Below are 13,753 nucleotides of genomic sequence, written 5' to 3' on the forward strand. Positions count from 1 at the left end.
CCTCCTCTTTTTTTCTCTTCTCTTTTACTTCTTTTACACTTATCAATCAAACAAGTTCCCTAAAAGGGCCCCGTTCCTCCAACGCCACACCTAATTGGCCATTTGAACGGCCGCCTTCACACGCTCTGAGTGGCCTGCTTCAACTCGTCAACAACCCTCCACACCGCATCTCCTCACGCTCGAATCATCCTTTTCCCTCCCAAACTACGTCCATGTCCGACGTGCGATCCCTTCTGCGGCAGCAGCGAGCCGCTCGCCGTATCGAACATCCCTATGCTGCCTACTCGGACGCAGGCAAGCTGCTCTGCACACTCTGCCATGAGCACATCAAGACCGAAACACTCTGGGACTCGCACGTCCGAGGTGAAGCGCACAAGACTCGTCTAATAAAAGCGCAAACAACAGCACCAGTCGTGGCCCCTAACGATCGAGAAGGACAAAGACAGGCGGTGCAAAAACGGAAGCACGACGACGCTGAGGATGCTACTGCTGGAAACGGGGACGGAGACGTCGAGATGGAAGATGCTGTGCGGCGGAAACGAAGCAAAACTGATGCAGCCGAGTTGGAAGCGGACAAGGAGGCTAAGGACCAGAACTTGACACCACCTCGGTTGGCCAGGAGGACATCAGCCACTCCGTCGCATGGCGTCGAGCTCCAGATTCCCTCACGGCCAGCAACTCCTGCCCATCGTGACGGCTCCTCCGCCTCTACCCCCGGAGGACAACCTAACCTCAATCAACAACCTACCACAACTACCCTGCCATCGCGCCGTCCTAGTACTCTGGCGATCGATGATCGGCCAACCACGACATTGCCGCAAGTGGACGAGTCAGAATGGGCAGCCTTCGAGGCCGATATTGCCGCTACAACTGCCCCCTACGATGAGGATGCAGTCATTTCCGCACCAGCCATGACAGCTCAGGAAGCTGCCGATGCTGACGCCCAGAAGGAGGAGGAAGCAGAGAAACGCCGCGCTCAAGCCGATGTTGATCTCGAGGACGAAAAGGAAGAGGCAACACGAGCGCTCGAGGAGGAGTTTGAGGAGATGGAAGAACTCGAAGCGCGCGTAAGACGTCTGAAAGAAAAGAGGGAGGCCCTGCGCAAACGAGGCGAGAGCTTCAGCCAAGAAGCTGCCGCGGCCAAATCTACAGGGCTGGGCAAGGAGAACCTACAAACTCCGGTGGTCGAAGAGAAGGAAGAGGAAGAAGAGGAGGACGATGACGATGAAGATGATGACTGGGACGGCTTCAGATTCCGAGCCACCTAGGATCGACAAACTCAAGCATGGACTCAGTTAACAGATTCTAGCCCCACCAGGGGTCTCAAAGCCGCCATCCCAAGGTCGGCACAGGGGAAGCTTGACAGGATCCCCCAGTTCTGTACAATCAATCTAGCCCGCATAATGTACTATACAAACAACTCTGCCATGCCATACGATAGGGCATGGGATATCCATGAGAACCGCCACCCTTGTCGCTGATACCGTTATGCTAAAAGAGTGAGAGGGGACCAGCCCTCAAGACTGATCAGGAACGAGTACAAACAATGCAAAACACACGGGAAAACAACCAGGCCTAGCCTACCAGTCCACAACCGCTGACATGGAACACGATATTAAATGATATGCGCTGACCGTTCACAGCACCGCCATTGGCAACTTACTGGGCAATATTTCGACCCTCACCGCGACTGATCCTCTCCCAGAACCTGCGCAATCGCCACACGCGCCCAATCCCCCGACTCTCCTCCCATCTCCGGACACCCTCTTGACGGACCCTGACTTCACGCCTCCACTTGGAAGCGATCCACTGCCGCAGCCCGTCTTTGACTCTCTCCTTCTCAATTGCCTTCTTCCTAGCTACGATCGCTGGCGCAACGTGCACAGGTACCATACCAGGAACGCATTCCTTTGGCAACACAGAGCGCTCAACCAAGGCAGCAGCAGAAGGCCTGGCTGCTAGGCGTCGCGACAGGCGAATTGAGACCAGGGAGCGGGCAAGTCGTCGCGAGACAATGGAGGTCTGTGTCATGAAGATGGAGCGAGCAATGAGGTCAGCCAGGGACGGACGAGAAGGTGACCAGAGAAGAGCCGGAAGATCTGTACGGACTTGACGAAGCCGGTAATGATGCAGCACAGGTGCCCGAGATATGTCACGCAGGTGATGGTTTGTCTGGATCTCGGTCAGTCTGTGCTCATAGAGCCCCTGAGCTGCCATATTCTTCTCGATTCATCAACTCAGACATCGAAAATAAGTCACAAGTAGCTCAGGACGCTTGCTGACTTTGGACGGTCTATACTCACCCTAGACGCTGATAGAAGATCACTCACGTCCAGAAACCCCATGATTTGGAAAAGTACCTCATTTGGCATGCTCTCCAGACATGGGGGGTCGAGGACTGTCCGAACATTACCTCCGCTGCAACACTCACTTCCCTCAGCCTGGGTGACAAGGCCAGCGTTGCTATGCCAGGAGGCTGGGCAGGCTGCCTCTTGCGGGAGGCTGGGAATCATCGACATGGCTGCGGGTTGGGCATCAGCGACCACAGGAGTCGCAGGGCTGAAGGGTTTCCCATCCTCGACCGGGACTAAGGAGCCAGGATCGTCAGAAGGAGGTGACAAGAGTGACAGACGACGTGTCTGCGAGGTGAGTTGGTCGGACGATGTGGCGACAGGCTTCATGATGGATCAAAGACCTAGGCGCGGCAGGCGACGGAGGGCGCCGAGAGTGGGCGTGAGCTCAAGGGGAGTGAGACCAAAAGACGAGATTTCTTTTTCCTCCCTTATCCGAAAGAGCCTGGATCTCGGAGGCCACTTTCGCAATAGCCTTAAGCATCCGGGGAGGCGGAAGAACGCGGGCAAGGGGCGGGAAGAGACAGGCGTCAGGTAGGTGCCAGGAGGCCGTCACACGCACAGCTCGGTTGTGACTCCGAAGCGATGGCCGCGATGGCCGCGATGGCTGGCCCGTGGTTCTAGGAGACCACAATTTGGGTCAGTCAATGGTCCTTTGGTACCGCCGGAAAGACGATGAGGCAGATGACCGGTGAGGAGGAGGTGGCGATGATCTGAAAAAACACGAGAAGAAACGCGGCGCGTGAGAGAAGAGGTCGCGAAAGGTGGTCAGGCTGGTCGCAAGGCCGGGACCCCAATACCCGATGCGTGAGAAAGAGGCAACCGAAGAAGCGGTGGGGACGGCGCGAGAGGGAATTATCTAGTATCGGCACTATTGAGCATTGGCGAGCAGGCTAAAGTAGGAGTAAGAAATGTTGGGGCTCGAGGCGTGATCCCAGAGGCCGTCGCTGATGACGTGGAAAGGCTCTGAGATGGTAGATGAGCCTCGCGTTCTAAGCGCGCCGCGCGTCTCCAGGCCGTTCGAACACGGAAACGCTCAGCAAACGTACAGGTAAGAAGCGAGATTATGAGATTTCTAGAATAGATTCGATTGCATTCAAGCAATCCTCAAGATGAGGACAAAGGTGCTGGACAAGGGCGTTTTGCAAGTCAAAACGATCAGGTATGAGGTGATGAGGCTGTGAGATCGGTCGGTCCTGAAACTTGGAGTTGAGGGGAAGTCGAGGAAAGTGGGGGCAGTCGGCGGAGAGTGGACGATCAGATTAGGCTAAAGTGGGGCCGAAGCGCTTCTGCTTCGACTAATGACGGGCGCTTGCCAAGAGGCGCGTGCCGTCAATTGGTGGGAGACAGGGATGGCACCTGCCCCGATGCCTGTCTCAGAGTACAAGAGCAATCAGAGCAGGCAGGCACTTGATTGAACCAGAAGAAAACCGTTGCAAGTACCGAGTTTACGGCCACGTTAACTAGGATTTCGATTTCGTTTAGTCAAATTCCGGGGTTTGAAGCTTTGATGAAACTTGTGACTTTTTGACAGTGCAGCTCAAACGTGCTTGACCCATGCTCCTGCTGTTCTGCCCGGAATCTCGGTGAGGCTTTGGCCCCGACCAATGGACTACCACCCACATCTGCTCGCTCCTTCCTTGCGTGCCCATCAAGAACCATTCTCACACATACATGATTCTCGTACCTGCCCCAGCCGGCCATCTTTGAGGCCAGCGTTCCTTCCAGTGTTGGTTCCTCGCCCGCAAGCCCTGACCGACTCGTGACTGCTCGGGTTAGCACACAACCGTGAGGCAAAACAACAGAAATTTCACGATCAAAACATAAACATCACCATCCACGATCGTCATTCACCCGACAACGACAACAAAAACATCCACAGCCTCCCGCGCGGGCTACCGCAGGCACCCACCCACCCACACCCGCAACCACACGCATACAACATACATCCACATCCGCATTTCACGTGCATATGCTCATCACCGCCACCCGGAAGATCGAATCTGACGAACGAGCAAATGTCGTCTTTTCAGGCGCGCAGGAGCCGGCGCCATGCGTGGATCGACGACCCTGCTGCTGCTACTACTGCAACTCAACCTGCACGCCTGCGTCTTGGGCAGCTTTCTTCTACCGTGGTCGACGAGCCTGGGGCTGCCGTCGCTCTTTGCTCCTCATCGCTCAACCATGCCAATGCAACGTGTGGTTCCTTGCTGTCTTGAGCTTGCACTGACGTAGCCATACTTTTCCTTTCTCGTGCAGCTCCTCCGCAATCAACGTTCAGTACCCGCTTTAGTGGTCGAGGTGCATCTGCACCCGCTTCCGTCCATGCGTATCGATACATCGCCAGATGAGCAGAGTGAGCAACCTGCCGCACGCCTTCGATCACATCACATCGCATATATAGCTTTGTCGGGTTTCTTCGCCGAACTCCCGTTGCCGTCGTCTTTTACCTTCACGCCCTTTCTCTGACGTGGAAATGAATCCACCCGACTTCTGCGGCCGTTTCTCCAGACCTTGACAGTCAGAACCAGGGCTCTAGACCCAAGGTGCTATCGACTGGCGGGTCCCATATGCATCCAGTACTTTCGTCACATCACAAAGTGGTCGATAGCCATGTTGATTTCCACTTCATCGCCGCTTGGCTTTCCATTGTCTCGCCTAGCTTTCATCGGGCTTCACCTCCGCCTCACTCAAGGGCGTTCAAGCTCGTTTCGTCTGGTGCGGCTTGTCCTCCAGGGAAGATATCGGCCTAACCTATCTTGGGCGACTCCCCATGGCTAGATACCGAAGACGTGGAGGACCAGCAATTTCAATGTGCATCTGGCTGGCGACAGCCTGCTGATCAGCACTGACAGCGCACTCCACTGCACGGCCGTTGGACTTTTCATATCTCTCGGCACCATGATTCAACGGATCGACCAAGTTGCCCGCCGTTACCATCGCCAGTCAACCACGCCTTTGACTAGGCGTATCAAGATGGCATCGAAGTGATGATAGACCTGCTGCCAGGGCTTCAGGCTTTCACAAGGCTCCATATCTCCACTCCACCCTGACACCCAGGCGCAAGCGCACTGCCAGTCTTGATGGTGCCGTGAAACAGTACCATGGCACGATATGCCAGCACCTCACAACAGAACCTTGTTGCTGTGCTGTTTTTTTCAATTCATGGCCCCTCCCGTCAATCATGCTATCTCAATGCCTTTGCAGCAAGCATCCGCTATGTTGGCCTGGAAAAAAGGGTGGCTGCACAGCTTCTCTAGCTGCCACGGCCCGCGTTTCTCAAATGGCTTTGCCGCATCTGCCATCAAGTTTGTGGTGTGGCCGCTTCGTCAGATCCAACCCGTCGTCTGTTGTTCACCTGCTTCACATTGCGCGCCGTCGCAAGAGCTTGGCTTCCTGGGATGGCCACGCTTTCTGACCCTGGCCCCCAACCAATCATTGCCTTGAAGAACTGCCCATGCGGCGACAATGGAAACACGTCTGCCGCACGGGAAGACCCAGCCTCAAGCCGCTGCCCGCGCCTTTAGCCCCTGGCCCCCGTTCCATGTCAGTTGTCTCCCCCACACGGCTGCGACGCTGCTATTCGACAGCCTTCTTCGAATTCCTCCGCGACGAGCACGGGAACGGAGACTGTCTGGAGCTACGTAATGAAGCTAGAGCTGGAAGTGGGCCAAGCGACGTTGCGCCTGATGGCGCCGTCGACTTCGCCTGTCCCGACCGCGCGCTTTAAGGTTGAGCAAAGGGGGTTCTGAGCTTGAGAGACTTTACTGTGACCAATTGTCAATCCCCAGTTTCTCGTAGGCTCGGAAAAGAGATCTGATTTCTCCATTGGCCCCAGGTACGATCGGACACTCCCGCCCCGTTTCTTGCGAACAGGCTCCATGCAGCGTTTTCCAGACACATGATTTGCAGCAACCCAGGCGTTCGGTTCGATTTTGAGCCCGCCAAACTTGGTCGAAGCTGGGGTCCGAGGCTCATTGGGCGATTTCGGATTGCGGAATTTTTCTGGCCCATCTCCATCCGGCCGTAGCGCAGCCTCTGCGCCGCAACGGCCTGTACGTGCTTCGTCATGTACGCACATGGTTGCAAGACCTGACCTGGCGCCATGTCGTTGCAATTGAGCCGCGCTGTTGCCTCCCGATCCCCCAACGGCGTGCTTTCCCTCGACAATGGTCGGCAAGGACCGCGGCTACCGTTTGTACCTTGTCCCTGAAGCTGCGTCTGGTTCGAGGTGTCGGCCCTTTGTCAGTCCTCTCAGTCAGGGCCAACCTCAAATCCGAATCTTGGAATGAATACCCAAAAGCGGGCCGGCCCGGCCGCTAAACCGGGCCGTTGTGATCTTCCAGGCTGAGCGAGCAGGGAATGTGGATCAAGGCAGAGTCCTTGGTGATCAATTGACGGCCTGTGTGCCTGCAAAGGCCGGCTGGATGCTCGACTTGGTTCATGGCCACCATGATAGTCTCAGGTCTCCGAGTTGGCCGCCCTTCCTTTCTCTGCCTTGCCTGTTCCGGATGATGAGCAGTTGTGAACCCTCCCTTAGCTGAAGCTTACAGTTTGTGCCTCAGTCAGTGCATCCACCCACCCACACACGCACAGTCAGTCACCCACACCCAATATACATGCGCGAGGGCACACTCTTTGGCATAACCCAGCCACCGGAGTCGAGAATCAGACATGTATCCCCGCCGAGCCCAACAATGCCCAACGCGCTGAGGACGAGAATCGGTTTCTCAATCTCTGTTACCCTCGCCCCGCCCTCTCACTCTCGTGATCTCATGCGGGCTGTGAAGTCATCACGGACGACTTGAATTGCCCGAGACGCAGGCCTTTCCCGAAGCAGAAGGACAACTCAGCAGCTCCCGGAAGCTTCGTCACGTTTCCCCGTGAACGACCCTTTGTCACAGCCATGTCCCATGTTCGGGGTGTCTGGAACTGCCTGCCGATGGCAGTGGTTGCTGCTACCCGTACTCACTACCAGATCAGGTGAACCTCCTTGCCATTGGTAGTGGACTTGAGGGCGATAGAGCTCATCATTGTGGCATTGAAAAGTCTGTTTCCCCGCCTAGCGTACAGCTGCGGCGAACTGAGATCGTGACAAGTCACTTGGAGATCTCGAGGCGTCATGACCAAGTACGCAGACCCGGATGAGATTACAGCCATGATGGCCATTCTCCATCAATGCCCTGGGGAGAGAAGGCCCGCTTATGCTGGCGGGCAGTGACGACGGCTGCACCCGACATCGTGCGAGTATGAGACCGGGTTCACCTTTCGATCATTGACACTGACATCCAGAGATTGATGTGTTCAATGCCTCGGCGGCTTGAACGGCCCCCAACGGGAAGCTCACGGCGTATTCGACGGCTTCGATGTGATACTATGCTCGCTTTGCATGGTCACTCAACCATTGTTGCCTTGAGACGAGGCGTACATCATGCTTAGGCAGATATTCGGGGGGAAACCACTCTGAAGTGAGGCGGTAGGGGATGGTTGGAGTATATCAACGGCAGGAGAGTTGCAGCAGGACCCATGGAGCAGCGAAGCCGCACAGTGCTCTGCCTTCTGAGGCAATGATGATATGCAATGGCCGGGCTGCAGTGATAGCCAGAGGGGGCCTGCCACGTTGTGCATTCCGTGTGCCTGGCGCAGCCCAGCATGGCTCTGGAATTGCTTTTGAACCGTGGACAATGGTGTTCGACAAAGGCCCCCCTCCCCCCTGGAATGACCAACGGCTCAGTGGCGAGACGGAACTTTGGTTGATTCATGTGAGTCGGCAGCCATGCACGAAAACCATGCAAACTCCCCTATTCTTATCTGTTGCTGCCGCAGCAAGGCCTTGCAGCGAGATGCAAGTCTAGGCCGGCTGAGTTACTTTTCTCAGCTCAAGCCCTTGGTGCTTCTGTCCGGCCGCCTGGCCGCCAAGAGAATCTGTCGGGCTGAGAGAAGTCGACGCTAATGCATGAACACTTTGGAGAAAATCCCGGCAAAGGATAGTTGCCTTTTCATCAGGGGCAGGTGATGAGGAGGCTTAACCTCCTCCTGGAAGCTCTCATCTACCCCTGGTGGTGATTGAGTGAACTGGCATCCACCGGGAAGGCTAGGCCGTTGGTGTTGCCAGCAACAGAAGCAAGCCGCATGCCCAGGCGACTGTGACGGTGCGATATCCGAGATGGTGGATGTTGGGCAACAGCGGAAGTAATCGGCCGAGACAGGACGATGAGGTCTTGTCCGACAGAAAACGGCTGGCAGGGATGGCAAGACGAGGGGGCATGGGAGAGAGGGGATGACCTCGTCTGGAGGCAGCTTTCAGCCCCCAGTGGCAAGATACTTGGAAAGTTTTCTCCCGGCTTCGATCCATCAGAGTCGGCGAGACAAGATGCACAAGAGCTCGGACGAGAGATGGCTGCCTCAACCCTAACCGGGAAGCCGACAGCATTGAAGGCATGGCTCGTCGTAGAAGCGGCACGGCATGGTGCCGTAGAAAGCAGGATCTGTGCTGTGATGTGCTGTAGACAAGGAAAAGCGAGTCAAATGGCAGAGCATGAACTGCAGCCACTCTGTCGATGTGCTCCGTTGAGGGCGCCGTTGGCATCAAGCTCGAGCCCGCCGAGCCCGTGAGGCCTTGACGCACGGAGGAGGAGCAAAGCAGCGAACCAGAGCCCTAGTTTTCACCGAAATCGACAACCGTCGAGATTGCAAGCGGTCAGGATCCCCTTGTTCCCTGACACTTGTCCGCCCTCGGGACGAACCATGAGGCCCCACCGCGGCCGCAGATCGAGACACCCCCTTATGTAGGCTCGACTGGGACAAGTCCTGGAGACGACGCGGCCGAGGCCAGGCCCGCAGCGGGAAAGACACAGGGCTCCCTGGCAATAACATGACCGTATATGTGACCCGGCAGTCCCAAGACTGGGTGGCCAGAGACGCGTTATGGAAGAAGTGTGGAATGTTGACAGAACAGGAGCCGTTGAGGGGAGTGGGCGGAGGAATGCCGAAGCAGGGAGCAGCAAGTAGCAATGGCTTCGGGAAAAGGAGACGCAGAAGGACAGAAACAGCTTCTTGGTGACTGTGTTTGAGGTCCTGCGAGGGAGATGGCGCAAAGAGATATCTGCTTGCCAGGTACGTACGTTAGGTATGGGAACGACAACAGAGGCTGACGGGGAGGCGACCGGGAGCATAGCAAGGGAAGACGCACACGCATACACACATACTCACTCGCTCACATACACACGCCCCCGCGGGTTTGTCCAAGTTTGTTTGTCCCCTTCGTCAGCCCTGGTTTCCTTGTTCTCTTCTGCAGCTCTAGCATTACCGTGAAGTGCTGTACACACAACTACTGCAGTGGCATCTCGCGGTGTGGGGATGCCCCGTCCCTCTCCCCTGCTGCTGTTGCTGTCGTTGCTGATACTGCTAGGGGGGTGTGTGTCGTATCTCGAGCCATGATCAACGTGGCAAGCGACCACCGGGCCTCTTCTGCCATGCTACTAGGACGGAGACTGGGTCTGACTAGGTCAAGGCCCCTCCTCCTTCTAGATCAGGTTGACGGACGCTGGTGACGTTGACGGGAGAGGTAGCAACAAACCAAGCGAAGGAGAAACGAGGCTTGAGGTCAGAGTTCCCAAAGAGGGAAACAACATATGCGGAGACAACAAGCTACAAGAGAGTGGTTGTTGGGCAGGTCCGAGGTCAATCAATGGCCATGCTGCAGGGACTTGTGAGAAATACACCTGCAATCTTTTGAGGTTGCTGCGGCGCCACACCAGGCCCCAGGAACGAAGCAATTCGAGACTAGACCCCTCGGATAGTCGGGGTATGTCGCATGGCAGCGGCACGAGGAAAAAGATGGAGTACCAAGCGAATGGCTGGTCTGGGCTGGGGGGGGAGGGGGTGTGTAAGGCCCTTTTTTGGTGGAGGATGGTGATGCGATGGGGAGGGACGGCCATATGGGGCATCAAGTACGGGTACCCAATCGACGCAACCAAGCAAGCCCTCTTTTATCCCGCAGGAACAACAGCAGCAGAAGCAGCAGAAGCAGCAGCACGAGCAGAAGCACAAGCACAAGCACAAGCACAATGATGGATGGCCTCTAGTTGGCCCGAGTCGTGTCCAGGGGAGGAGGGAAAAAAGGCGATTGCTTGTTGGTTGTGCGGGAGTCCCACTTGTGGATGTGGGATGGCATATACAGCACGACGATCGAATACACCGAGAGGTTCCTAGGTCGAACAAGTATAAGATAGCTACGGCGTCCCGTGGTTCGGGGACAGACACCCCATCTTCATCTCTCCCCAGATCAGGACCACAACTGGATCGCATCGACAAGGGAATACAGACTACCTGGCGACCAAGACTTGCAGTTGTCACGACAGACTACTCCCTTCTTTGAGACGACTCTCTGTGTACCATCATCAGGGCGAAGCAAGTCTACGACACGATTGCAACTAGTACCAACGACATTGGGTGCAAACACATCAGTTCAAACTCCATCTTTATCGTTTGAACGCATACAAGCAACACAAACAAACCCTCACGCGACCCTCAGCAACAGCCTGGTTCCAGGCCAACGCTCTTTTGGAACGATAGGGTGCTTCGTCAACTAGCAATACGTTACGTGAGGAACTAGTCGTGCTGGGCCTCTCAGAGTCTCGGAACCTGCTTCTCAACTTGACCGCAACTTTGTCTGCGCCATTGTATCGCTTGCAGGTAAGTCAAAGAACACACGGCCTCGCCGGGTCAGGGTCATGCCTGATCATCGCCAACCTCACCCCATACCCCTCACGCCCCTCTCTCTTGTCCTTACCAGGGTACGGTCTTGTATTGCAGATGTCTTGTCCTCTAATAAGAGGCTCGAGGTGGATGCGATGATCCCGGGAGGTGAGACATGAAAGGGCAAGATGGTCTAAGCTGGGGAGAGAGGGATGCAGTGAAACAGAATAAGAATAGGAAGCTGAGGGGATGGGACGACTTGGAAAGAAGGCGACGAGGGAGAGAGAGAAATAGAAAAGAAAGAAAGACCGGAGAGACGTCGGTGGCTAACCTACTGCTTCTAGGAATTCTCTTGACAGAGAAGAACTTGACTCTTTCATCGTCCCCCTCCCAAGGCTCGATCGTCATTGGACTCGGCTCGACTCGACTCGATACGGTTCGACTTTTACTCGGAACTTGACTCGAATCGACCACGGCTTCGCCTCCCGTCCTGTCTTGCAACTCGACTGTCCACCTTCGGTCAGTTCGCTCGCTACTGCCGGTCCTCCTCCTCCTACTCCTCCGCTTCCTCCTCTTGGGACCAGTTGCAGCTCGCTATCCTGCTTCCCCATCCCGACAAGTCGCCACCGGGCACATCCGTCGATACCCAACCAGTCAGCAACCATGTGCTACTTTGAGCAAACCCGCTGGGCATGCGGCTACTGGCGCTGGGGCCATTTCCGACAGCAGTGCAACAAGGAGTACCGAATGGGCGAGACGTGCGGTCTCAAGCTCGTCTACGAGACCAAGACGGAGCCCGATGTGTGTAAGCTCTGTCACGACACGGAGAAGAAGCAGCGCCGGTACGACAAGATGTACCGGGACGTCCAGCGCTGGCAGCGCGAGGGCAACCGAAGTGCCACCATTGAGCGGACGTGCGGCGAGATGCATGATGTGATGGGCCAGATCTATCGGATGAGAGAGGAGCACGATCACAGGCTACAATCTCTGGGCCAGGTACGTATGAAACATGTTCATTTCCTCACCTTTTTGTTCTGCTTGAGCAAGGAAGAGGTCCCCCAGGAGGGCAAGACGAGTGAGAGACGGACGGGAAAGACAGCAAAGAAAAGGAAAAGCCAGAGGGGAAAAGGAGACGAAAACAAAAGAAGAAAAAAAAGAGGGACGGGAAGGCAAAAAAGGGGTGTGAGGGGTGTGTGCGTGCGGTGGTAATGGATGTGTTGCATGCATACTGTAGACTTGGTGTGGGCGTGAACATTGGGCGTGGGCGTGGGCTTGGACAAGACAGGATCGAGAAACGAAACAAGAGAGGGCTGACTGGCTAACCATGAATTGTAGTAACGAGACTCTAAAGCGGACCGAACGAATCAGTAATTCTCAGAGACGACGACGGACGGACGATACCGAAAAGCAGGTGAAGAGGCCGATAGGTTTGCTTTGCTTTGGTTGGAGCAGTGGCGGCTCACAGCACGCAACGGACGTTTTTCGAGTCACGGAGCGCATGTGTCGCAAAGCAAGAGGCAATACCATGATGAACATGAACCCCAGAAGCACCAAAAGAGAGTTGTACAAGAAGGGGGGGATCGACAACGGGAAAAAAAGAACCAAGAGGACAAAGGCGGTGGGAACTGGCTGCTACGTGGACATGACAAGACAGACGACGTGGGCGATTTTCTCTCTCTTTTTTATCCCCCCTCTTCCCCTCTCGGTCCATCTGACGAGTCCATCATTTCCTTTCTACATTTAGTTTTATTTGTTTTCCTTTCTTCTAACATTCTGGCGGCGGACTTTTTATTTTGTTTCACGACTATTATGAGGGAGGGTCCAGGCAGACAGGACCCAGAAAGAAAGGATTGTTCAGAGAGCAAGGCAAGGCAAGGCAAAGAAACAAGGACGGGAACAGGCATTTTTTTTGTGGGATGGGTCCCCCCAAGGCGGAAACATGGTTTACGTTGCTCAACTATATCCATGGGTATGCGGAGAGCAGAGCAGAGAAGGGCGGAGGAAGGACGAGGAGGAATAGGTTATCTTTCAAAGTGTGTTGTTTCTTCCATAGCCAAGGATGTTGCTATACTTCCATCAACCCCCTTTTTAACTTATTCTATTCTCTCTCAGAATAAACCAGAAAAAAGAGAAAAAAAGAAAACACACACAAACCTCCAAAGACGGGAGGAGGATCATCATTAAAAAGTCTGTTTTGTTCCGTTCCGTTACCTAACCCCCCCTGCCCTAAGCCCGAGCCCCGAATCGTGGAAGATGTAGATGATGGAGGGTGGCAGTGCCGTGCTTGTGCATGGGCAGGGGTGTGTGGGCCTCGAAGATGAGGGAAAGGAAGAATGAAGTAAGGAAGACGGAGCCTGAATAGGGCCTCTCACTCGGTGTCTTTTGCTGATGATCGGGAAACAACAAGATGCCGGCGCCCATCATGACGGCGGGTCCTTGTTTGGCCGGGGGGGTCACAAGCAAGGAAGCAAGCATCACGAGTGAGGGGGAGGGGAAGGGAAGAATAGACAAGCATCGAAATCTGCGAAATGGGAACAGCTTCCGAACATAAATGAGGAGACAAGAGACAACCATCCAACCGAGGTAGGGAGCACGACAGGCAAGGCAAAGCAAAGCAAAGCAAAGCAAAGCAAAGCAAAGCAAAGCAAGAGGAACAAGGTCCGGATGGCATGCAGTCGGGATATGTTTCCAAGGCACACATC

At 55.2% G+C, this 13,753-nt stretch overlaps 2 protein-coding genes and 1 pseudogene across 3 annotated transcripts, besides 1 other annotated feature; 2 read left to right on the forward strand and 1 right to left on the reverse strand.

The window, feature by feature from the left end:
* Positions 1-44: 44 nt before the first annotated feature.
* On the forward strand, positions 45-1,268 carry NCS54_00312400 (Hypothetical protein; the record flags this gene model as incomplete). The annotated part of the gene is made up of 1 exon (XM_053148708.1): positions 45-1,268. Exon 1 carries the CDS (start codon positions 213-215, stop codon positions 1,266-1,268), a length of 1,056 nt encoding a protein of 351 aa, XP_053004683.1. The 5' UTR covers positions 45-212.
* Positions 1,269-1,419: 151 nt separating this feature from the next.
* NCS54_00312500 lies at positions 1,420-2,681 on the reverse strand (annotated as a pseudogene). Its single transcript has 4 exons — positions 2,304-2,681; positions 1,664-2,172; positions 1,585-1,597; positions 1,420-1,491 (listed from the first exon to the last, which is right to left on the reverse strand).
* Positions 1,420-2,681: a sequence feature.
* Positions 2,682-11,714: 9,033 nt separating this feature from the next.
* Positions 11,715-12,389, forward strand: NCS54_00312600 (Hypothetical protein; the record flags this gene model as incomplete). Its single annotated transcript, XM_053148709.1, has 2 exons — positions 11,715-12,047; positions 12,387-12,389. 2 exons carry the CDS (start codon positions 11,715-11,717, stop codon positions 12,387-12,389), a joined length of 336 nt encoding a protein of 111 aa, XP_053004684.1.
* Between the last annotated feature and the right edge of the window lie 1,364 nt (positions 12,390-13,753).

This window comes from Fusarium falciforme, chromosome 2 (assembly GCF_026873545.1).
Source record: "Fusarium falciforme chromosome 2, complete sequence".
Lineage (NCBI taxonomy): Eukaryota > Fungi > Ascomycota > Sordariomycetes > Hypocreales > Nectriaceae > Fusarium > Fusarium falciforme.